Here is a 23,519-nt window from a genome sequence, read left to right on the forward strand (position 1 = left end):
AAACTGAAAGGGTGAACCAGTCCCTTGAACAGTATCTCCGGTGCTATGTGTCCGATAACCAGTCCACATGGTCTGAACTACTTCCCTGGGCAGAATTTGCATACAATAATGCTACCCATTCCTCCTCAGGGAGGTCTCCTTTCTTTGTCGTTTATGGGTTACACCCCAAAGCATTTTCTTTTTCTGGCTCTAATTCCCCTGTACCCTCTGCCAATTCCTCTGTCTTAAGATTTTCTGAAGTCTGGTCGCTAGTGCATGATTCACTATCTGCAGCTTCCCTAGCCCAGAAAAAAGCTGCTGACAAATCCCGTAGGGAGGCTCCCCAGTATAAGGTGGGGGATTTAGTGTGGTTATCAACCAGGAATATTAAGTTAAAGATTCCTTCTCCCAAACTGGGTCCCAGGTTTATTGGTCCATATCCCATCATTTCAATAATTAACCCATCTTCTGTCCGTCTTCAGTTACCTCCTAATTTCAGAATTTCTAATACTTTTCATGTTTCTCTCCTTAAACCTGCTGCTAACACTCGCCATCAGTCTGTTCCTCCCCCGGTGTTGATTGAAGGTCAGCCTGAGTATGAGATCCAAGAGTTCCTCGACTCCCGCCGTGTGAGAGGTAAACTTCAATATCTTACTAGGTGGAGAGGCTTCGGTCCTGAGGAGAACTCTTGGGTCTCAGTTGATGACATCAAGGCTGATCGCCTCAGGAAACAATTCCATTTAAAGTTTCCTGAGAAGCCTGGGGGTCCAGTGGCCCCCCCTAGAGAGGGGGGTAATGTAAGGAAGTGTGCCTTACCGGCACGGCGGGGACGCCCGCCGCGCTGCCATCGGCGGGGACGCCCGCCGCGCCGTTCTGCCTCTGTGCCTGCTCCTCCATAGTGTGCGCGCGCGCGCACTTCCGCATGTTTAAAGGCGCAGGCGCGCTGACGAATGACGTCATGACGCACGGCGCATGACGTCAGCGCGCAATGGCGCCAAATTTGAAATATTTAAAGGGCCTTTCTTTAGTTACTGATTGCCCGTGATAGGATTTGATTCCTGGTGCCTTTTGAGCCTTGTGTATTTTGTTCCTGTATCCTGCTTGTTGCCTTCCTGTGTTTTTGACCCGGCTTGCTCCTGACTATCCTGATTTTCCATATCTGACCTCGGCTTGTACTTCGACTACGTTTTCGTCTCATCCTGCTGTATCGATTATTCCGGTTTGACCCTTGCCTGTCTGACTATCCTTGATTGCTGCCCGCCCCGACCTAGCCTGCCTGACGACGACCTTGTTTAACCCTATTTGTACCGTGATCTTCGGCCTAACTGACTTTATCTACAGTCGTGCCCCTTTGCTTGCCAGAACTCCTGCCTCGTTCCCCTCGTTAAGTCCAGGTGGCATCTGAGTAGCTGAGGGCTCCTCCCGAAGCCAAAGGCGGTCACAACACTGGTGAAGCCGAGCCGAGACAAGGGAACTTGGCATCTGTTCTGGTTTAGGGTGCCGACCGTGACAGTGTGGTATCTATGGGCCCCCGGGGTTTCTGTAGCAACGGGGTGAATTCTCAATTAGTTCTGACTAAACAGCCCCGGGCCTTTCTGTCACGGATACAACTTGTTGGGACCTCGGCTGTAACCCCATGGCATAAGGGGGGGTCATTTGGGGTTGTTTTATTCCAAATCCCTTTCCAAATGGGGACATGAAATAAGGTCCCAAGTCTGACCTGACCCCCCCAATACCCACACAAAAACCAACCAATCAGCTCTCTGCTCTCCTGCATCACTTTCTTGACCAGTGACCCCCACATCTCCCAAATCCCCCCCTAACTGGCCTTCAGGCTGGGCCCCCTTAGCCCATAACAAGGTTACAGATATATAGAAACATTGGGGTAACAGTCACCCTGCTATAGTTCCAGGGGTACCCAGGGCACAAATAAGCACTCACCCCAAATCCCCCCTAACTGGCCTTCAGGCTGGGCCCCCTTAGCCCATAACAAGGTTACAGATATATAGAAACATTGGGGTAACAGTCACCCCGCTATAGTTCCAGGGGTACCCAGGGCACAAATAAGCACTCACCCCAAATCCCCCCCTAACTGGCCTTCAGGCTGGGCCCCCTTAGCCCATAACAAGGTTACAGATATATAGAAACATTGGGGTAACAGTCACCCCGCTATAGTTCCAGGGGTACCCAGGGCACAAATAAGCACTCACCCCAAATCCCCCCCTAACTGGCCTTCAGGCTGGGCCCCCTTAGCCCATAACAAGGTTACAGATATATAGAAACATTGGGGTAACAGTCACCCTGCTATAGTTCCAGGGGTACCCAGGGCACAAATAAGCACTCACCCCAAATCCCCCCCTAACTGGCCTTCAGGCTGGGCCCTCAAATCTACTCAGGGACCCCTACATGGGGCTGAAAACCAAAGGGAAAAAAAGTATTTTGCTTTTCTCTTCATCTATAAAGTACTTAAAGTTACATGAACTTCCCCTTTAATGACTGGCGCTGCCTCTAAATGGCAAATTATCTGTGAGTGAATGAGAGAAAATGAAGATTTCCGGGGGAATAATTAGAATGTGACAAGTCGCAGTTAAATCACAAGAGACAAACGACAGCAGATTTCTCTCTCCCCCCCATTCAGCTTTCATGTGCGTCTCTATTGGTCTCCCCCCCCCCTTGTTGGAACAGATGCAGCCGGCGCCAAATTGCTCTGCTCTCGTATACGGGCGAATTATCCGCCAAGGAACTATAGCGGGGTGACTGTTACCCCAATGTTTCTATATATCTGTAACCTTGTTATGGGCTAAGGGGGCCCAGCCTGAAGGCCAGTTAGGGGGGGATTTGGGGTGAGTGCTTATTTGTGCCCTGGGTACCCCTGGAACTATAGCGGGGTGACTGTTACCCCAATGTTTCTATATATCTGTAACCTTGTTATGGGCTAAGGGGACCCAGCCTGAAGGCCAGTTAGGGGGGATTTGGGGTGAGTGCTTATTTGTGCCCTGGGTACCCCTGGAACTATAGCAGGGTGACTGTTACCCCAATGTTTCTATATATCTGTAACCTTGTTATGGGCTAAGGGGGCCCAGCCTGAAGGCCAGTTAGGGGGGATTTGGGGTGAGTGCGTATTTGTGCCCTGGGTACCCCTGGAACTATAGCGGGGTGACTGTTACCCCAATGTTTCTATATATCTGTAACCTAGTTATGGACTAAGGGGCCCAGCCTGAAGGCCAGTTAGGGGGGGATTTGGGGTGAGTGCTTATTTGTGCCCTGGGTACCCCTGGAACTATAGCGGGGTGACTGTTACCCCAATGTTTCTATATATCTGTAACCTTGTTATGGGCTAAGGGGGCCCAGCCTGAAGGCCAGTTAGGGGGGGATTTGGGGTGAGTGCTTATTTGTGCCCTGGGTACCCCTGGAACTATAGCGGGGTGACTGTTACCCCAATGTTTCTATATATCTGTAACCTAGTTATGGACTAAGGGGGCCCAGCCTGAAGGCCAGTTAGGGGGGATTTGGGGTGAGTGCTTATTTGTGCCCTGGGTACCCCTGGAACTATAGCGGGGTGACTGTTACCCCAATGTTTCTATATATCTGTAACCTTGTTATGGGCTAAGGGGGCCCAGCCTGAAGGCCAGTTAGGGGGGGATTTGGGGTGAGTGCTTATTTGTGCCCTGGGTACCCCTGGAACTATAGCGGGGTGACTGTTACCCCAATGTTTCTATATATCTGTAACCTTGTTATGGGCTAGGGGGCCCAGCCTGAAGGCCAGTTAGGGGGGGATTTGGGGTGAGTGCTTATTTGTGCCCTGGGTACCCCTGGAACTATAGCGGGGTGACTGTTACCCCAATGTTTCTATATATCTGTAACCTTGTTATGGGCTAAGGGGGCCCAGCTTCAAGGCCAGTTAGGGGGGGATTTGGGGTGAGTGCTTATTTGTGCCCTGGGTACCCCTGGAACTATAGCGGGGTGACTGTTACCCCAATGTTTCTATATATCTGTAACCTTGTTATGGGCTAAGGGGGCCCAGCCTGAAGGCCAGTTAGGGGGGGATTTGGGGTGAGTGCTTATTTGTGCCCTGGGTACCCCTGGAACTATAGCAGGGTGACTGTTACCCCAATGTTTCTATATATCTGTAACCTTGTTATGGGCTAAGGGGGCCCAGCCTGAAGGCCAGTTAGGGGGGGATTTGGGGTGAGTGCTTATTTGTGCCCTGGGTACCCCTGGAACTATAGCGGGGTGACTGTTACCCCAATGTTTCTATATATCTGTAACCTTGTTATGGGCTAAGGGGGCCCAGCCTGAAGGCCAGTTAGGGGGGGATTTGGGGTGAGTGCTTATTTGTGCCCTGGGTACCCCTGGAACTATAGTGGGGTGACTGTTACCCCAATGTTTCTATAGATTATAGATAGATAGAGACCAGTGCAGACAGACAAAGAAGACAAGGCTTCAGTACAAGTTCTATAAGTTCTATCCTGTACATTTGTTCCGCCCCTTTGTGTTGCTAGAACGTCTCCCACATTCCAAGGTTGTTCTGAAGGAAAGTTTGACCAACACACGGTGAGTACAAAGCCAGCAGCGTGGGTGGAATTTCTCTGCGTGCCCACCTACACATTGCCTGAGCCCACCCACACAAACACTGCTGGAAATTACATGTGAGCCAAGAATGCCCCCCCAAATGTCTCCATAGAGATGTGCAATAGGCCAATCTAGATACATCTGGACTGGATCCAACAGCAAAATGCCATGAATGTTCCGCACGTGGCATTGCCACATTTTTCTGTAGAACAATGATGTCATCTTGGTGATGTCATTATAGTAAGTGGCCATCTTGGGTCAGGGGCACAGTGGGCTTCTTGCTGATTGCCTATTTATCAAGCTAATTGGCCAGAGAAGATGCAATAATCAATACAAAATGATTGCGGCGTCAGACTGTGGGGGTTTAGGGCAAATGGAGAGATGCTTAGAGTATGGTTATCCTGGAGATCAATATCATATGAGAAACTAATTCCACGGCAAATACCCCACGGGGTTTCTAATATGTTCCTCTGCTTCTCTTCCCTCCATTGCCTTCTGGGCCTCACTCCCAGTCAGTCATCGCCCAAAGCCCCTTTCCCTTTTAATTCTGTGCCAAACACCAATGTGCCCTTATTGTACCATCGCCCAAAGCCCCTTCCCCCCCCATCTACATGTTCCTACCCATGTGCCCTAATTACCCCTCAGCCCCTGTTCCCTCCAAATGGCCCCTATGCCTATATTCCATCAGTCCAATTACCCCTCAGCCCCTGTTCTCTCCAAATGGCCCCTATGCCTATATTCCATCGGTTCTATGTCAGCCCAAAGCCAATATTCCTCCACCTGAGTCCCTCCTCCTTACATCTTTGCCAATCTCTCCTATTAAGGTGCCCTCAACTATATTATGATCCAAAGCCCCTCTCTCTCTCTCTCTCTCTCTCTCTCTCTCTATCTCTATCATCACCAAGTCCTTCTTCCATCCATCTCTTTATCATCATCCAAAACCCCTCTTCCACCCATTTCCATCCATTTCTATCTATGATCATCCAAAGTCATTACCTCAGATGAAAGTTAGGACCAAAGCCCTTACATCTTTGTCAAAGCCTTTCATCCAGGTGCCCTCAACTGTATCATCGCCCAAATCCTTTCTTCCACCCATCTCTGCTTATGCCTTTAACCAAGGAACCCTCAAATTTATCATCACCAAAAGTCCCTCTTCTTCACATCTCCATCTAGGCCTCGCAACCAGATGCCCCAACTCTGTCATCATCCCAAGCCCAAATTCCATCTATCTCAGTCTGTGCTTCCCACCAAGGCACCTTCAAGTCTATCGATGCCCCTCTTCCTTTCATCTTCTTTAATGCCTTACACCCAGTAGCCCTCAACTCTATCCCCCAGACTGTCTCTTCTTTCATCTCTGCCTGAGCCTCACACACAGATGCCTACAGCTTTAATCACCCAAAGCCCCTCTTCATTGCACCCAAAGCCCCTCTTCATTGCACCCAAAGCCCCTCTTCATTCCACCCAAAGCCCCTCTTCATTCCACCCAAAGCCCCTCTTCATTCCACCCAAAGCCCCTCTTCATTGCACCCAAAGCCCCTCTTCATTCCATCTCAGTCTATGCCCAGTTGCCCAAAGTCATGTTATTTCCGTTCCTCATTACCCCTCCTCTCTCCATCTCTCTCTCTGCTGTACCCCAAATGCCCCCATGTCTATCACCAGTGTAGGCCCCCATTTGCCTCCCAGTCTCCGTCTCGCTCCTCAGCTCTGGATGCTTTCCCTGCTGACACATCATTTGTTTCCCTACAAGACAGATTGCTGCAGTTTGCAGTTGTCAGAGGCCTCCTCGTTCCTCTAAACCCCCCTTCTCCTCAACATCCTTCAAGGGAGCCCATCTCCTCGTCGCATTTCGCACTCGTCTCCCCCCACCCCCACACTCTCCTGCAGCACTTTAGCTCTTGAAATAGACATCCATTGTTAAACCCAGAGACACTCACATACCTCAGGGGTTAGAGAGGTCCTCAGGGTCTGATAATCCCCCACCCACCCCAACCAAACTGCCTTCTGCCCGTGTCTACTAAACCTGAATGTCATTGCTACTGGGGACACGGCATGGCTAAAGGGGGCACGTAACCTACTTACACACAAGGGCCTCAGCTGCCATACTGGTTCCCTTAGACAGAACCCTATAGAAGCACAACTCACATACCAACACTAGCGCCACCCTATGGCGAGGCAGAATCTCAGCTCCCACTTACTGTAATGTTATACAGTTTGGTGCCTATAACGAGCTGCGCCATCGCCAATGTATTAATCATAGAAGGAGTTTCCATGTTCCAGCACTGCAGGGGTTAAACCACAGCCTGGCCTTTATTAGAACGTAATGGTCCTTTACTGTGATTTCCCGGCGCAGGAGGGAGAGATGGGAAAGTGGCCGGCAGTCAGTCTGCTCCAATCTGCCGGTTAATGGAACGTTAATGAGAGAGAACGTAGCCCTGGGAGTCATTTAGCAGCACCCCAGCGCCCCGTGTTATTGGTCAGACGGGGACAGATGCCTCCCTGTGATTGGCAGAGGCTCCGACGGATCAGGCAATTAGCACAGATGGGATATGGCAGCGCAGACATGAATCTAAGGACCCAAACCGCCTCTAGAACCACTAATGACTCTCCATAGTCATTACTGACTCCATTAGGTGCGGCTGAACTGCCCCCCCCCATCCCCCAGCCACTGTGGCCACTGAGACAATTTGCAATTGGTCTTCATTTTTTATTATTGATAGTTTTTTTAAATTATTCTACTTTTTTTCGGCAGTTCTCCAGTTTGGAGTTTGAGCAGTTATGCGGTTGCTAGGGTCCACTTTACCTTAGTAACCAGGGAGGATGCTGATATATGAATAGGAGAGGGGCTGAATTGAAAGATAAGGAATAAAAAGTAACAATAACAATAAAACTGGAGCCTCACAGAGCAATAGGGTTTGGCTGCCGGGGTCAGTTCTCCTGTTGCTAGGGCTCAAATTACCTTAGCAACCAGGGAGTGATTTGAATGAGAGACTGGTATATGAATAGGGGAGGGGCTGAATAGAAAGATAAGGAATAAAAAGTAACAATAACAATAAAACTGGAGCCTCACAGAGCAATAGGGTTTGGCTGCTGGGGTCAGTGACCCCCATTTGAAAGCTGCAAAGAAGTAGAAGATAAAGGCAAATAATTCAGAAACTATAAAAGTTAAATAATGGAGACCAATTGAAAAGTTGTTTAGAATTGGCCATTTTTTAATATATACAAAGCCTGCTGTGGAAGAGTTTTCCACATTGGAACAATCATGGCTGCTGATGTTCAGTATCGGGGGCTCACAGCAGGGCCGGGTGTTCCCAGCAGGCTCCGTTTGCTGTTCTTATAATAAAACTGCAGTTCCGCATTTACCACGAGCGGAACGTTCAGAAATTGAAAGTACCTAAGTCCAGATGGCAAATGCCCAGGGGAAGGGTATTAAAAGAACTGCAACGGGCCATTAAAGAGCCATTACACTCAGTGCCAGTTGGAAGGGGCGGTGCCAGGGCAGCCATTGCACTGCTGCTTCATTACAGGGCAACGGGGGGGACTGCGCAGCAGGACGGAAAGCGAGAAAAGGAGCTGAGAGAACAACTTTGTTACTGCTTTAGGGGAAACGTAGGGAGACGAGTGGGACCATGTAGCAGCTGTTTCCCAGGCACAGTCTGGCCTCTACTACTACTTTGTTCCAAGGGCCGGAACCGGCAGTGCAGAAAGGGACAGTATAGCAATTACATACTGGCACCATTGTAACTATTCATAAATTGGACAAACGTTGCAGGGAGGGTCCGACCAGCACTGGGGGCTACTGGGATGTAAGTGTGGCGGCCCCCCCCATTCCCCATGCTATCCAGAGCAACCAATCAACCTAGACTAGTAACTAGGGTTGGGACTAAGGGTAGGTAAGAGGGGTATGTGTCTGGGGGGGTGCAATAGCTTATGGGGGGGTAGTGGAAGAGCAGCAGGGGGGGTTGGTGGGGCGGCAGGGTTAGGGGTCACATGACTTGGGCAGCAATACTACTTAACCCAGGTCTGCTTGTATCCAGGGTTACATAGTTACATAGTTACATAGTTACATAGGGTTGAAAAAAGACCAGTGTCCATCAAGTTCAACCCATCCAAGTAAACCCAGCGCACCTAACCCACACCTACCAATCTATACACTCACATACATAAACTATAAATACAACCACTAGTACTAACTGTAGATATTAGTATCACAATAGCCTTGGATATTCTGATTGGACTGGGGGGTGCAGGGCCCAACTGGGCTGCCACCCCAGGGGCCCCTACCGGCTGCATCCCCCCTGCAGGAGCCCCCATCAACCGCCCAACATCCTCCCCTGATGTTGGGCGGGCGGGGGAGCGATAACAGGAATCGGGTCTGTGCCGCTGGGGCCCACCGGGTTTTATCCCCAGTATCCCAGCGGCCCAGTCCGACCCTGCTAGTATCCCTTAACAACCAATCAGAGCTTTGCTGTCATTACTATAATTGCCCTAGACCAGTAAAAGGGAGCTGCTCATTGGTGATTGTATTTTTTAAATACAATCACTGGTTTGCCCGCCCCCTGGAACCCCCCCCTTGCCCAATCCCTGGCCCCGACGCACTAAACGTAAGTCAGCGGTAGTTAATGGGTTAATGCTGTCGGCGCTGGAGCGGAACCAATGCTAAAAATAAACAAAAACCCACCATTTTCAGGTTCCTTATCTAAATTTCTAAATATTCCTATTTTTGCCGCTTTCTGTTTCCGTAGAAACAATGGTTGCCAAGGGAACAATAAACAGCAGTATTTGAGACCTTGAATCCCCCCCCCCCACAATCCCTGCTGGAAATTACCCCACCCCCCCATATCCCATATCCCAGTACAACATACACTGTTCCCTGATGGAACATTCCATCTGTGTGGGTTGGGGGGGGGGGCCGTATCTCGCCGCTTTCCCTTCTCTGTTAATAAAATATTAAACTGAGGCAAAAAAAAAACTTTCCGTTCTGTTATTTTTAGAAGCGGGGAGAGTGACCCCGGCCCGGGGGTTAGAGGCAACTCGGATCTGTCTCTGCCTGGGGCAGAACTACAGAAAGTACCCGGCACTGGGGAAACATCAACTGCCCCACGGGGTAAGTCATCTAAATACCACAAGGCATTATTGTATCTGTTTCTCCCCCTACAGAACATTATTGTAATAACTTGTCCTGTCCCGCCCCTGTCCTGCCCCTGTCCCGCCCCTATCCTGCCTCTGATCCGCCCCTGTCCTGCCCCTGTCCTGCCTCTGTCCCGCCCCTGTCCCACCCCTGTCCCGCCCCTGTCCTGCCCCTGTCCTGCCTCTGATCCGCCCCTGTCCCTCCCCTATCCTGCCTCTGATCCGCCCCTGTCCTGCCCCTGTCCTGCCTCTGATCCGCCCCTGTCCTGCCCCTGTCCCTCCCCTGTCCTGCCTCTGATCCACCCCTGTCCCTCCCCTGTCCTGCCTCTGATCCACCCCTGTCCTGCCTCTGATCCGCCCCTGTCCCTCCCCTGTCCTGCCTCTGATCCACCCCTGTCCCTCCCCTGTCCTGCCTCTGATCCGCCCCTGTCCTGCCCCTGTCCCGCCCCTGTCCTGCCTCTGATCCGCCCCTGTCCTGCCCCTGTCCCGCCCCTGTCCTGCCTCTGATCCGCCCCTGTCCTGCCCCTGTCCCGCCCCTGTCCTGCCTCTGATCCGCCCCTGTCCCGCCCCTGTCCTGCCTCTGATCCGCCCCTGTCCCGCCCCTGTCCTGCCTCTGATCCGCCCCTGTCCTGCCCCTGTCCTGCCCCTGTCCTGCCTCTGATCCGCCCCTGTCCTGCCTCTGATCCGCCCCTGTCCTGCCCCTGTCCCGCCCCTGTCCTGCCTCTGATCCACCCCTGTCCCGCCCCTGTCCTGCCTCTGATCCGCCCCTGTCCTGCCCCTGTCCTGCCCCTGTCCTGCCTCTGATCCGCCCCTGTCCTGCCCCTGTCCCGCCCCTGTCCTGCCTCTGATCCGCCCCTGTCCTGCCCCTGTCCCGCCCCTATCCTGCCTCTGACCCGCCCCTGTCCCGCCCCTGCCTCTGATCCACCCCATCCTGCCTCCTAGCCCCTCCCCCAGCTCCCACCTTTCTAAAAGCCTTGCTTCCTGTTTCCCCTTGAATGCTGCCCACCGACATCACGCCCCGCCCCCACTTACATCACAATCCCACCCCCAACATAACAGACCCGCCCACCGCCATGGCTGGTTAGAACATTGGCAAAAGGTGACAACCCCTAAAATAAGAGGTGCTTTTTGGGTGAACTTGCCCTTTATTTGTGAGTGCAGGGTTCCTAACGAGCCCTGGCATTTGATTGGGTTAAAGGCAAGTGATGGATTGGCTGGGAATAAGAAGCCGCAGTCGATAGTTAATCCTTTATACACAGGCAGGAGATGGAGCAGAAGCTTCAGTCAATACCGTGTGGCAGAACCTGCCAGAAATGAGCCGACTCCAGCAGCCCAACATCAATACCCCCGATAATGAGGCTCCCATATAAATATATCATTCCGTGGCAAAAAACACTATTTCTGGGCTGCAGGGAGTTTCTATTGGGCAGAAATGCCCGGTCCGGATCCCTTCCCCAGGCTATTGGCCGGCATGGAGCTGTGGCACCGACTGGGACGTGGTGATGTTGCTACGTAGTTGCTAAGGCTGATAAAAGAACCACATTGGTCCATATTGCCCATTCATGGAATCCCCTTGTCCGCTATTGAGTACAGGAGCCAAACTGGACCCTACCAATGTGCTGCCCCGCCAACATCCAATTTGCCCCACCCTCCTTCATTCTGCCCCAAGACCCCCCAACTACCCCTAATTCTATCCCCTTGATATAAAGGGACATTCAGCGCCCCATCTCTGTGCCCCCCGTGCCTCTCCTCCCATGTGTCAGCAGGGGTAACCAGCAGTGCACCCCTATGCTCTCCAGACTTGGACCATTGCACCTTACAACTGTGCTGCTAGTAGAGTGTAAGCTCTGTGGCCCAGCAGCTATTCACCCTGTGCATTCCGTGCCCATTGATACACATACCCTGCTAGTAGAGTGTAAGCTCTGTGGCTCAGCAGCTATTCTCCCTGTGCATTCCGTGCCCATTGATACACATACCCTGCTAGTAGAGTGTAAGCTCTGTGGCCCAGCAGCTATTCTCCCTGTGCATTCTGTGCCCATTGATACACATACCCTGCTAGTAGAGTGTAAGCTCTGTGGCTCAGCAGCTATTCTCCCTGTGCATTCCGTGCCCATTGATACACATACCCTGCTAGTAGAGTGTAAGCTCTGTGGCTCACCAGCTATTCTCCCTGTGCATTCCGTGCCCATTGATACACATACCCTGCTAGTAGAGTGTAAGCTCTGTGGCCCAGCAGCTTTTCTCCCTGTGCATTCTGTGCCCATTGATACACATACCCTGCTAGTAGAGTGTAAGCTCTGTGGCCCAGCAGCTATTCTCCCTGTGCATTCTGTGCCCATTGATACACATACCCTGCTAGTAGAGTGTAAGCTCTGTGGCCCAGCAGCTATTCTCCCTGTGCATTCTGTGCCCATTGATACACATACCCTGCTAGTAGAGTGTAAGCTCTGTGGCCCAGCAGCTATTCTCCCTGTGCATTCCGTGCCCATTGATACACATACCCTGCTAGTAGAGTGTAAGCTCTGTGGCCCAGCAGCTATTCTCCCTGTGCATTCTGTGCCCATTGATACACATACCCTGCTAGTAGAGTGTAAGCTCTGTGGCTCAGCAGCTATTCTCCCTGTGCATTCCGTGCCCATTGATACACATACCCTGCTAGTAGAGTGTAAGCTCTGTGGCCCAGCAGCTATTCTCCCTGTGCATTCTGTGCCCATTGATACACATACCCTGCTAGTAGAGTGTAAGCTCTGTGGCCCAGCAGCTTTTCTCCCTGTGCATTCTGTGCCCATTGATACAAATACCCTGCTAGTAGAGTGTAAGCTCTGTGGCCCAGCAGCTATTCTCCCTGTGCATTCTGTGCCCATTGATACACATACCCTGCTAGTAGAGTGTAAGCTCTGTGGCCCAGCAGCTATTCTCCCTGTGCATTCCGTGCCCATTGATACACATACCCTGCTAGTAGAGTGTAAGCTCTGTGGCTCAGCAGCTATTCTCCCTGTGCATTCCGTGCCCATTGATACACATACCCTTCTAGTAGAGTGTAAGCTCTGTGGCTCAGCAGCTATTCTCCCTGTGCATTCTGTGCCCTGTGCATTCTGTGCCCATTGATACACATACCCTGCTAGTAGAGTGTAAGCTCTGTGGCCCAGCAGCTATTCTCCCTGTGCATTCTGTGCCCATTGATACACATACCCTGCTAGTAGAGTGTAAGCTCTGTGGCCCAGCAGCTATTCTCCCTGTGCATTCCGTGCCCATTGATACACATACCCTGCTAGTAGAGTGTAAGCTCTGTGGCCCAGCAGCTATTCTCCCTGTGCATTCCGTGCCCATTGATACACATACCCTGCTAGTAGAGTGTAAGCTCTGTGGCTCAGCAGCTATTCTCCCTGTGCATTCCGTGCCCATTGATACACATACCCTTCTAGTAGAGTGTAAGCTCTGTGGCTCAGCAGCTATTCTCCCTGTGCATTCTGTGCCCTGTGCATTCTGTGCCCATTGATACACATACCCTGCTAGTAGAGTGTAAGCTCTGTGGCTCAGCAGCTATTCTCCCTGTGCATTCTTTGCCCATTGATACACATACCCTGCTAGTAGAGTGTAAGCTCTGTGGCCCAGCAGCTATTCTCCCTGTGCATTCTGTGCCCATTGATACACATACCCTGCTAGTAGAGTGTAAGCTCTGTGGCCCAGCAGCTATTCTCCCTGTGCATTCTGTGCCCATTGATACACATACCCTGCTAGTAGAGTGTAAGCTCTGTGGCCCAGCAGCTATTGTTCCTGTGCAGTCTGTGCCCATTGATACACATACCCTGCTAGTAGAGTGTAAGCTCTGTGGCCCAGCAGCTATTCTCCCTGTGCATTCTGTGCCCATTGATACACATACCCTGCTAGTAGAGTGTAAGCTCTGTGGCCCAGCAGCTATTCTCCCTGTGCATTCCGTGCCCATTGATACACATACCCTGCTAGTAGAGTGTAAGCTCTGTGGCCCAGCAGCTATTCTCCATGTGCATTCCGTGCCCATTGATACACATACCCGCCCCCCGCCCGTAGCGATTGGCTGATGGATACGGATGAGCTTGGGGAGTCTGGGAATAGAAGGCGGCAGCGGGAAAGGAAACATTTTGGCATTTAATGTGCATCAAATCCACAGAGAGCCGCGAACTCATAGTGTGTAATGAGCCTCCCCCCCGCCCCCCCCGCCCCCCCCGCCCCCCCCGCCCAGCAAGGAAATACTCACTTCCCATAAATGTTATTATTCATATTATAGGAACTGTCTTACTGTGTGCCCAGAGCATTCCTTCTCTGTATATTTGTATTTATACATATGGGTAGGGGGTGCCATAGTGTTTCCCTTAGACAGTACAGTATGGGGGTACAGCTTATTGTGTGCCCAGAGCATTCCTTCTCTGTATATTTGTATTTATACATATGGGTAGGGGGTGCCATAGTGTTTCCCTTAGACAGTACAGTATGGGGGTACAGCTTATTGTGTGCCCAGAACATTCCTTCTCTGTATATTTGTATTTATACATATGGGTAGGGGGTGCCATAGTGTTTCCCTTAGACAGTACATTATGGGGGTACAGCTTATTGTGTGCCCAGAACATTCCTTCTCTGTATATTTGTATTTATACATATGGGTAGGGGGTGCCATAGTGTTTCCCTTAGACAGTACAGTATGGGGTACAGCTTATTGTGTGCCCAGAACATTCCCTCTATGTATATTTGTATTTATACATATGGGTAGGGGTGCCATAGTGTTTCCCTTAGACAGTACAGTATGGGGGTACAGCTTATTGTGTGCCCAGAACATTCCTTCTCTGTATATTTGTATTTATACATATGGGTAGGAGGTGCCATAGTGTTTCCCTTAGACAGTACAGTATGGGGGTACAGCTTATTGTGTGCCCAGAACATTCCTTCTCTGTATATTTGTATTTATACATATGGGTAGGGGGTGCCATAGTGTTTCCCTTAGACAGTACAGTATGGGGGTACAGCTTATTGTGTGCCCAGAACATTCCCTCTCTGTATATTTGTATTTATACATATGGGTAGGGGGTGCCATAGTGTTTCCCTTAGACAGTACATTATGGGGGTACAGCTTATTGTGTGCCCAGAACATTCCTTCTCTGTATATTTGTATTTATACATATGGGTAGGGGTGCCATAGTGTTTCCCTTAGACAGTACAGTATGGGGGTACAGCTTATTGTGTGCCCAGAACATTCCTTCTCTGTATATTTGTATTTATACATATGGGTAGGGGGTGCCATAGTGTTTCCCTTAGACAGTACAGTATGGGGGTACAGCTTATTGTGTGCCCAGAACATTCCTTCTCTGTATATTTGTATTTATACATATGGGTAGGGGGTGCCATAGTGTTTCCCTTAGACAGTACAGTATGGGGGTACAGCTTATTGTGTGCCCAGAACATTCCTTCTCTGTATATTTGTATTTATACATATGGGTAGGGGGTGCCATAGTGTTTCCCTTAGACAGTACAGTATGGGGGTACAGCTTATTGTGTGCCCAGAACATTCCCTCTCTGTATATTTGTATTTATACATATGGGTAGGGGGTGCCATAGTGTTTCCCTTAGACAGTACAGTATGGGGGTACAGCTTATTGTGTGCCCAGAACATTCCTTCTCTGTATATTTGTATTTATACATATGGGTAGGGGGTGCCATAGTGTTTCCCTTAGACAGTACAGTATGGGGTACAGCTTATTGTGTGCCCAGAACATTCCTTCTCTGTATATTTGTATTTATACATATGGGTAGGGGGTGCCATAGTGTTTCCCTTAGACAGTACAGTATGGGGGTACAGCTTATTGTGTGCCCAGAGCATTCCGGGCCAATCCCTGTAAGCCTGGGAGCAGAGCGGTACATTATCCGGTTGGCCTCACATCCCATGATGGGATTATATAATGCCAGAGCTCAGTGAGGGCAGAATTCCCTGCGGCTCCGTAACTCCCTGCTGTGCTCTGAGGAATCTCCTTCCCTTCCTGCCCTATTTATAAATGAATCATCTCAGCCAGAAATCTCCTTCCCCCTCTGTATCTCTCACTCCCAGTCTCCCCAGCGAGCCCCCGAACCCCCATGTATGTATGCCTATTCCCATGTATCAGCATAATGGGAGACCCTGCCCCAAGGAGCTTACACTCTAGTGGTATAATGGGAGACCCTGTCCCAAGGAGCTTACACTCTAGTGGTATAATGGGAGACCCTGTCCCAAGGAGCTTACACTCTAGAGGTATAATGGGAGGCCCTGCCCCAAGGAGCTTACACTCTAGTGGTATAATGGGAGGCCCTGCCCCAAGGAGCTTACACTCTAGTGGAATAATGGGAGGCCCTGCCCCAAGGAGCTTACACTCTAGTGGTATAATGGGAGGCCCTGCCCCAAGGAGCTTACACTCTAGTGGTATAATGGGAGACCCTGCCCCAAGGAGCTTACACTCTAGTGGTATAATGGGAGGCCCTGCCCCAAGGAGCCTACACTCTAGTGGTATAATGGGAGGCCCTGCCCCAAGGAGCTTACACTCTAGTGGAATAATGGGAGGCCCTGTCCCAAGGAGCTTACACTCTAGTGGTATAATGGGAGGCCCTGCCCCAAGGAGCTTACACTCTAGTGGTATAATGGGAGACCCTGCCCCAAGGAGCTTACACTCTAGTGGTATAATGGGAGGCCCTGTCCCAAGGAGCTTACACTCTAGTGGTATAATGGGAGGCCCTGCCCCAAGGAGCTTACACTCTAGTGGTATAATGGGAGGCCCTGTCCCAAGGAGCTTACACTCTAGTGGTATAATGGGAGACCCTGCCCCAAGGAGCTTACACTCTAGTGGTATAATGGGAGACCCTGTCCCAAGGAGCTTACACTCTAGTGATATAATGGGAGACCCTGCCCCAAGGAGCTTACACTCTAGTGATATAATGGGAGACCCTGCCCCAAGGAGCTTACACTCTAGTGGTATAATGGGAGACCCTGCCCCACGAGCTTACACTCTAGAGGTATAATGGGAGGCCCTGCCCCAAGGAGCTTACACTCTAGAGGTGAGTAAATGGTTAAAGGTTTGGAAGTTCAGGGGCAAAGAGCAGAATGTGGGTAACAGCTTCTCTATGAGCCACACCCCATAAACCCCATGGACTCTCCATCTCTCAGATTTAACCCCTTACTGGCTCCCTATAGAAATACCCCCCCCCTCCCCCACATAAAGGGAATATAAACCCAAATATACAATTCTACATAATGAAAATAAGTTCTAAGGTTCTAAGCGTTACAGTTACTTATTGGAACAGAGAGCAGTTATTCCCTTTGCTTCTCTCTGCACTGTATTGTATTCATGGCACAGGGCATTTCTATTCATGGCACAGGGCATTTCTATTCATGGCACGGGGCAATTCTATTCATGGCACAGGGCAATTCTATTCATGGCACGGGGCATTTCTATTCATGGCACAGGGCAATTCTATTCATGGCACGGGGCATTTCTATTCATGGCACGGGGCAATTCTATTCATGGCACAGGGCAATTCTATTCATGGCACAGGGCAATTCTATTCATGGCACGGGGCATTTCTATTCATGGCACGGGGCAATTCTATTCATGGCACAGGGCAATTCTATTCATGGCACAGGGCAATTCTATTCATGGCACAGGGCAATTCTATTCATGGCACAGGGCATTTCTATTCATGGCACAGGGCATTTCTATTCATGGCACAGGGCATTTCTATTCATGGCACAGGGCAATTCTATTCATGGCACGGGGCATTTCTATTCATGGCACAGGGCAATTCTATTCATGGCACGGGGCATTTCTATTCATGGCACAGGGCAATTCTATTCATGGCACGGGGCATTTCTATTCATGGCACAGGGCAATTCTATTCATGGCACGGGGCATTTCTATTCATGGCACAGGGCAATTCTATTCATGGCACGGGGCATTTCTATTCATGGCACAGGGCATTTCTATTCATGGCACAGGGCATTTCTATTCATGGCACAGGGCATTTCTATTCATGGCACAGGGCAAGTCTATTCATGGCACAGGGCAATTCTATTCATGGCACAGGGCAATTCTATTCATGGCACAGGGCATTTCTATTCATGGCACGGGGCATTTCTATTCATGGCACGGGGCATTTCTATTCATGGCACGGGGCAATTCTATTCATGGCACAGGGCATTTCTATTCATGGCACAGGGCATTTCTATTCATGGCACAGGGCATTTCTATTCATGGCACAGGGCATTTCTATTCATGGCACAGGGCAAGTCTATTCATGGCACAGGGCAAGTCTATTCATGGCACAGGGCATTTCTATGTGTGGCACTGTGTGTGGGGTAGAATGCCTACAGACACCCTGTGCTTCCAACACAAGTCTACTTGCCCCTAGGTAAGTACTCCTACTGCCCTCTCACCTCCTAATGCAGAATATCTGCCCCCTGCAGGCACCCCGGAGCTTTGCCTCTGCCCCCCACCCTGGAGCTTTGCCCCTGCCCCCACCCTGGAGCTTTGCCCCTGCCCCCACCCTGGAGCTTTGCCCCTGCCCCCAGCTCTCCCAGGACTAACACTGACACTTAATTGGATATAATATCATTCTCTGCTCCCAAACTGCCACCTTCCCTCAGATCAGTGCTAATTGCTTTATAATCAGTGTGGAAGTCTGTGGCCCCTTGCTCTGGGCCTGGCCATTGGCCGCTGTGCCCGCTGCTTAGTGATGGCATTACAGTTCTGCTAGATGGGGGAGCCAATAGGAACTCCCTGATTCTGTATAAACCCGAAGAAAGCGGAATTTTCTGCCAACACTGACAGGCAGTTGCTAATCGAGCCAATGGGAAGGGATCAGACTGTCAAAGATAGACTGGAAGCGAATATAAAGGTTAACTTAGCCTTTAACAGCTTGATACCCAAATCAGCTGCAACGTGCTCGCTGCACTCGATAGGCCAGTTATAAAGTCCCACGGTGGCCATTGATTTGCTGCTATTACATTTCACTGCAGATAAATTTGATACCGGTTCTGGCAGGTAAAACCCAGTGTAACACTACGGGGGGCCCCTGGGCTGTCGGCCTGACCCCACTCGGGGGCAATCTCTGTGGAACAAACCTCCACAGAAGGGAAATCCTTACTAATTCCATCAGCTTTAGGGGGCACTATACCAAGGGCACCCTAATATTCACCCCCAGTCATGTATCTCTGGCCCCTTCTCTCTGTGTCTCTTACCCCCCCCCCCAGTTTCACCCCTATGGTGTTGCCCCTGAGCCCCCATTGTCGTTCCGCTCCATCCCCATTCACCCCCATGTGACTTTGCCCGACTCCGTCAGACTTATCCACCATTAAGCACCGCATGGAAATGTGAGCAGCATGCACAACTGCCGCCTCCCAAAGGGGCAACCGCTCACCTCACCGTCCCCTTACTGTATAGAGAGACAGCTGCACCGGGGGGTCTCACAGAGACAGGCACAGACACATAACAGCAGCCACCTAACTGCCAGCTTAGACAGATTTAGGTAGAGGGATGATAAAAATCAGGTAGGCGGCTATTATTTCTAGAGATATATAGATACTAAGATATATATATACGTGTGTAGATAATATAAATAGACAGATAACTTACAGATACCTCATTAATAGACAGATGATAGATAAAAATAGACAGTTACAAGCAGCCTATAGTTTTGGATAGGCAGAGATACATAGATGACAAATATATACAAATAGATAGATAGATAGATAGATAGATAGATAGATAGACAGACAGACAGACAGACAGACAGACAGACAGATAGATAGATAGATAGTAGAGAGATAGATAGATAGATAGATAGATAGATAGATAGACAGACAGACAGACAGACAGACAGACAGATAGATAGATAGATAGTAGAGAGATAGATAGATAGATAGACAGACAGACAGACAGACAGACAGACAGACAGACAGATAGATAGATAGATAGATAGTAGAGAGATAGATAGATAGATAGATAGATAGATAGATAGAGGCAAGCAGTTATAGACAGACAACGACAGACAGATAGTTAGTTAGAGACAAGCAGTTACAGATAGTTAAGAGACTGACAGGCAGTTAGTTAAAGATAAGCAGTTACCAACAGTTGGAGACTGACAGGCAGTTAGTTAGAGACAAGCAGTTAGAGATAGAGACTGATAGGCATTTAGAGACAAACAGAAAGACAGTTATAGACTGACAGGCAGTTATTGACAAACAGAAAGACAGTTAGAGACTGACAGGCAGTTATAGACAAACAGAAAGACAGTTAGAGACTGACAGGCAGTTAGCTAGAGACAGCACTTACAGAAAGACAGTTAGAGACTGACAGGCAGTTATAGACAAACAGAAAGACAGTTAGAGACTGACAGGCAGTTAGCTAGAGACAGCACTTACAGAAAGACAGTTAGAGACTGACAGGCAGTTAGCTAGAGACAGCACTTACAGAAAGACAGTTAGAGAAACTGACAGGCAGTTAGCTAGAGACAACACTTACAGAAAGACAGTTAGAGACTGACAGGCAGTTATAGACAAACAGAAAGACAGTTAGAGACTGACAGGCAGTTAGCTAGAGACAGCACTTACAGAAAGACAGTTAGAGACTGACAGGCAGTTATAGACAAACAGAAAGACAGTTATAGACTGACAGGCAGTTATAGACAAACAGAAAGACAGTTATAGACTGACAGGCAGTTATAGACAAACAGAAAGACAGTTAGAGACTGACAGGCAGTTATAGACAAACAGAAAGACAGTTAGAGACTGACAGGCAGTTATAGACAAACAGAAAGACAGTTAGAGACTGACAGGCAGTTATAGACAAACGGAAAGACAGTTAGAGACTGACAGGCAGTTATAGACAAACGGAAAGACAGTTAGAGACTGACAGGCAGTTATAGACAAACAGAAAGACAGTTAGAGACTGACAGGCAGTTATAGACAAACGGAAAGACAGTTAGAGACTGACAGGCAGTTATAGACAAACGGAAAGACAGTTAGAGACTGACAGGCAGTTATAGACAAACAGAAAGACAGTTAGAGACTGACAGGCAGTTATAGACAAACAGAAAGACAGTTAGAGACTGACAGGCAGTTATAGACAAACAGAAAGACAGTTAGAGACTGACAGGCAGTTAGTTAGAGAGAAGCAGTTACAGGCAGGCAGATAACGCTCACCTCACTCATGGTGTCTGTCTCTAAATGATGGGAACTGATGTCTCTCGCAGCTGCTCCTCTCTCTCCTCCCTGGGATACAGACTGCCTCTCACTCTCTCCCAGGCTCTCACTGCATCCCTATGGAGCCGGGGCTACACACTGACTGACAGCTCGCCCCAGCCAATAGGAATCTCCCCCATCCATTTGCTGCATTTCCAAAAAAGGGTGCGTGTTGCCTGCCGGGCGAGAGGGTGCCAGTGGGTGCACAGGGGGTTAACTCCTCGCTTGCCAGCACTCTGCCGGCCCCACACACATACACACAGGTACTGGTGGGAATTTGTATATTGTATATAAGGTAACAAGGAAAGCTTATATTCACAGAATGTCCCTCTAGATTGTAAGCTTTTGTGAACAGGGAATGCTGTTTGGTGTATAGAGAACTTATATCAACGCAGGTATGATCCCAGCCCAGCGACCTCCAACCAGTGTCCCTCCCTTACAGTCATTTGTGGGAAAGGGGGTGTCTCCCCCATCCCTTTAAGCCTGTTGTCCTAATGGGTCTTTATGGGGGAGGCTGATAGGAGTTATTGGGGTAAGGAAACTGGGGTATTACAGGTATAGTAAGAGAAGATAAGATGGAGACAGTAGGGCAAGATGGAGACAGTAGGACAAGATGGAGACAGTAGGGCAAGATGGAGACAGTAGGGCAAGATGGAGACAGTAGGACAAGATGGAGACAGTAGGGCAAGATGGAGACAGTAGGACAAGATGGAGACAGTAGGGCAAGATGGAGACAGTAGGGCAAGATGGAGACAGTATGACAAGATGGAGACAGTAGGGCAAGATGGAGACAGTAGGGCAAGATGGAGACAGTAGGGCAAGATGGAGACAGTATGACAAGATGGAGACAGTAGGGCAAGATGGAGACAGTAGGGCAAGATGGAGACAGTAGGGCAAGATGGAGACAGTAGGGCAAGATGGAGACAGTACGACAAGATGGAGACAGTAGGGCAAGATGGAGACAGTAGGGCAAGATGGAGACAGTAGGGCAAGATGGAGACAGTAGGGCAAGATGGAGACAGTAGGGCAAGATGGAGACAGTAGGGCAAGATGGAGACAGTAGGACAAGATGGAGACAGTAGGGCAGGATGGAGACAGTAGGACAAGATGGAGACAGTAGGACAAGATGGAGACAGTAGGACAAGATGGAGACAGTAGGGCAAGATGGAGACAGTAGGGCAGGATGGAGACAGTAGGGCAGGATGGAGTCAGTAGGACAAGATGGAGTCAGTAGGGCAAGATGGAGACAGTTGGACAAGATGGAGACAGTAGGGCAAGATGGAGACAGTAGGACAAGATGGAGTCAGTAGGGCAAGATGGAGACAGTAGGACAAGATGGAGACAGTAGGGCAGGATGGAGACAGTAGGACAAGATGGAGACAGTAGGGCAAGATGGGGACAGTAGGACAAGATGGAGACAGTAGGACAAGATGGAGACAGTAGGGCAGGATGGAGACAGTAGGACAAGATGGAGACAGTAGGGCAAGATGGAGACAGTAGGGCAAGATGAAGACAGTAGGGCAAGATGGGGACAGTAGGGCAAGATGGAGACAGTAGGGCAAGATGGAGACAGTAGGGCAAGATGGAGACAGTAGGGCAAGATGGAGACAGTAGGACAAGATGGAGACAGTAGGACAAGATAGAGACAGTAGGGCAAGATGGAGACAGCAGGACAAGATGGAGACAGTAGAGCAAGATGGAGACAGTAGGACAAGATGGAGACAGTAGGGCAAGATGGAGACAGTAGGACAAGATGGAGACAGTAGGGCAAGATGGGGACAGTAGGGCAAGATGGAGACAGTAGGGCAAGATGGAGACAGTAGGGCAAGATGGAGACAGTAGGGCAAGATGGAGACAGTAGGGCAAGATGGAGACAAAATGTATTCAACTATTTTGACCCACTTTGCTCTAAAAAAAGTTCCCTATTAAACATCTTTCCTGTTCTGTGTTTCTGCCCCGTTTGGGCCGAGCTGCTGGATCAGATTTAGCAGGAGAGAGAGAGATTTATTCATACGCGGTATCTCCCCACTAATCCCGCAGCCTACAGCTCCCTAATCCCCCCCTGTTACCAATGGCATTCCCATACATTCCTGTGCAAGGAGCTAACAATCTACTTTTAGCGCAGGACTGCGCTGCCTCCCTGTTCAGCCCCTGTGGCACCAAAGGGTTAAATGGTGGTGCCGCTCGGTGAGTCTCACAGCTGGGTGCTCGGGGGCCATGCCTGGCCAGCCGCCATCTTTGTGTCTCCTGGGGGATGAGGGAGGCAGTGGATTTGATGGTGATTAAAGGAAATTTGGGTTTTTGTTTCGCTCCCACACTGCCTGTTCCTTGTCAGCTTTAATTGCCCTCGCTGGCACAATACCGCTCCGGCTGGGAAAGGGTTAAACGAGTTACTTAATAGGCACTTAGTGGCTAATGAGGGGAGTCAGGGGAAGAGAGAGGAATGGATGGGGGGAAAGAGATGGAACTGGGAGAGAGGGGATTGGAGAAAGTGACTGGGGAAGGGCAACAGCCGGGGCAATAGGAGGGGGGTGAGGCTGGCTCTGGTCAGAGAACCCAAATAGTATTTTAATGGCAATTGGTAAGTAGAGAGAGTTTGGGGGTGGGA

General features: G+C 49.9%; 1 protein-coding gene across 1 annotated transcript in view; it reads right to left on the reverse strand.

The window, feature by feature from the left end:
• Window positions 1-20,980, reverse strand: part of pcp4l1 (Purkinje cell protein 4 like 1) — a 39,403-nt gene extending 18,423 nt beyond the window's left edge. The window contains exon 1 of the mRNA XM_002941152.5: window positions 20,873-20,980. Coding sequence (XP_002941198.1) covers window positions 20,873-20,881 — 9 coding nt within the window. The 5' untranslated portion in view covers window positions 20,882-20,980. The remainder of the gene's footprint in view (window positions 1-20,872) is intronic.
• Window positions 20,981-23,519: the final 2,539 nt, after the last annotated feature.

Source organism: Xenopus tropicalis, chromosome 8 (assembly GCF_000004195.4).
Source record: "Xenopus tropicalis strain Nigerian chromosome 8, UCB_Xtro_10.0, whole genome shotgun sequence".
In the NCBI taxonomy this organism is placed as follows: Eukaryota; Metazoa; Chordata; class Amphibia; order Anura; family Pipidae; genus Xenopus; species Xenopus tropicalis.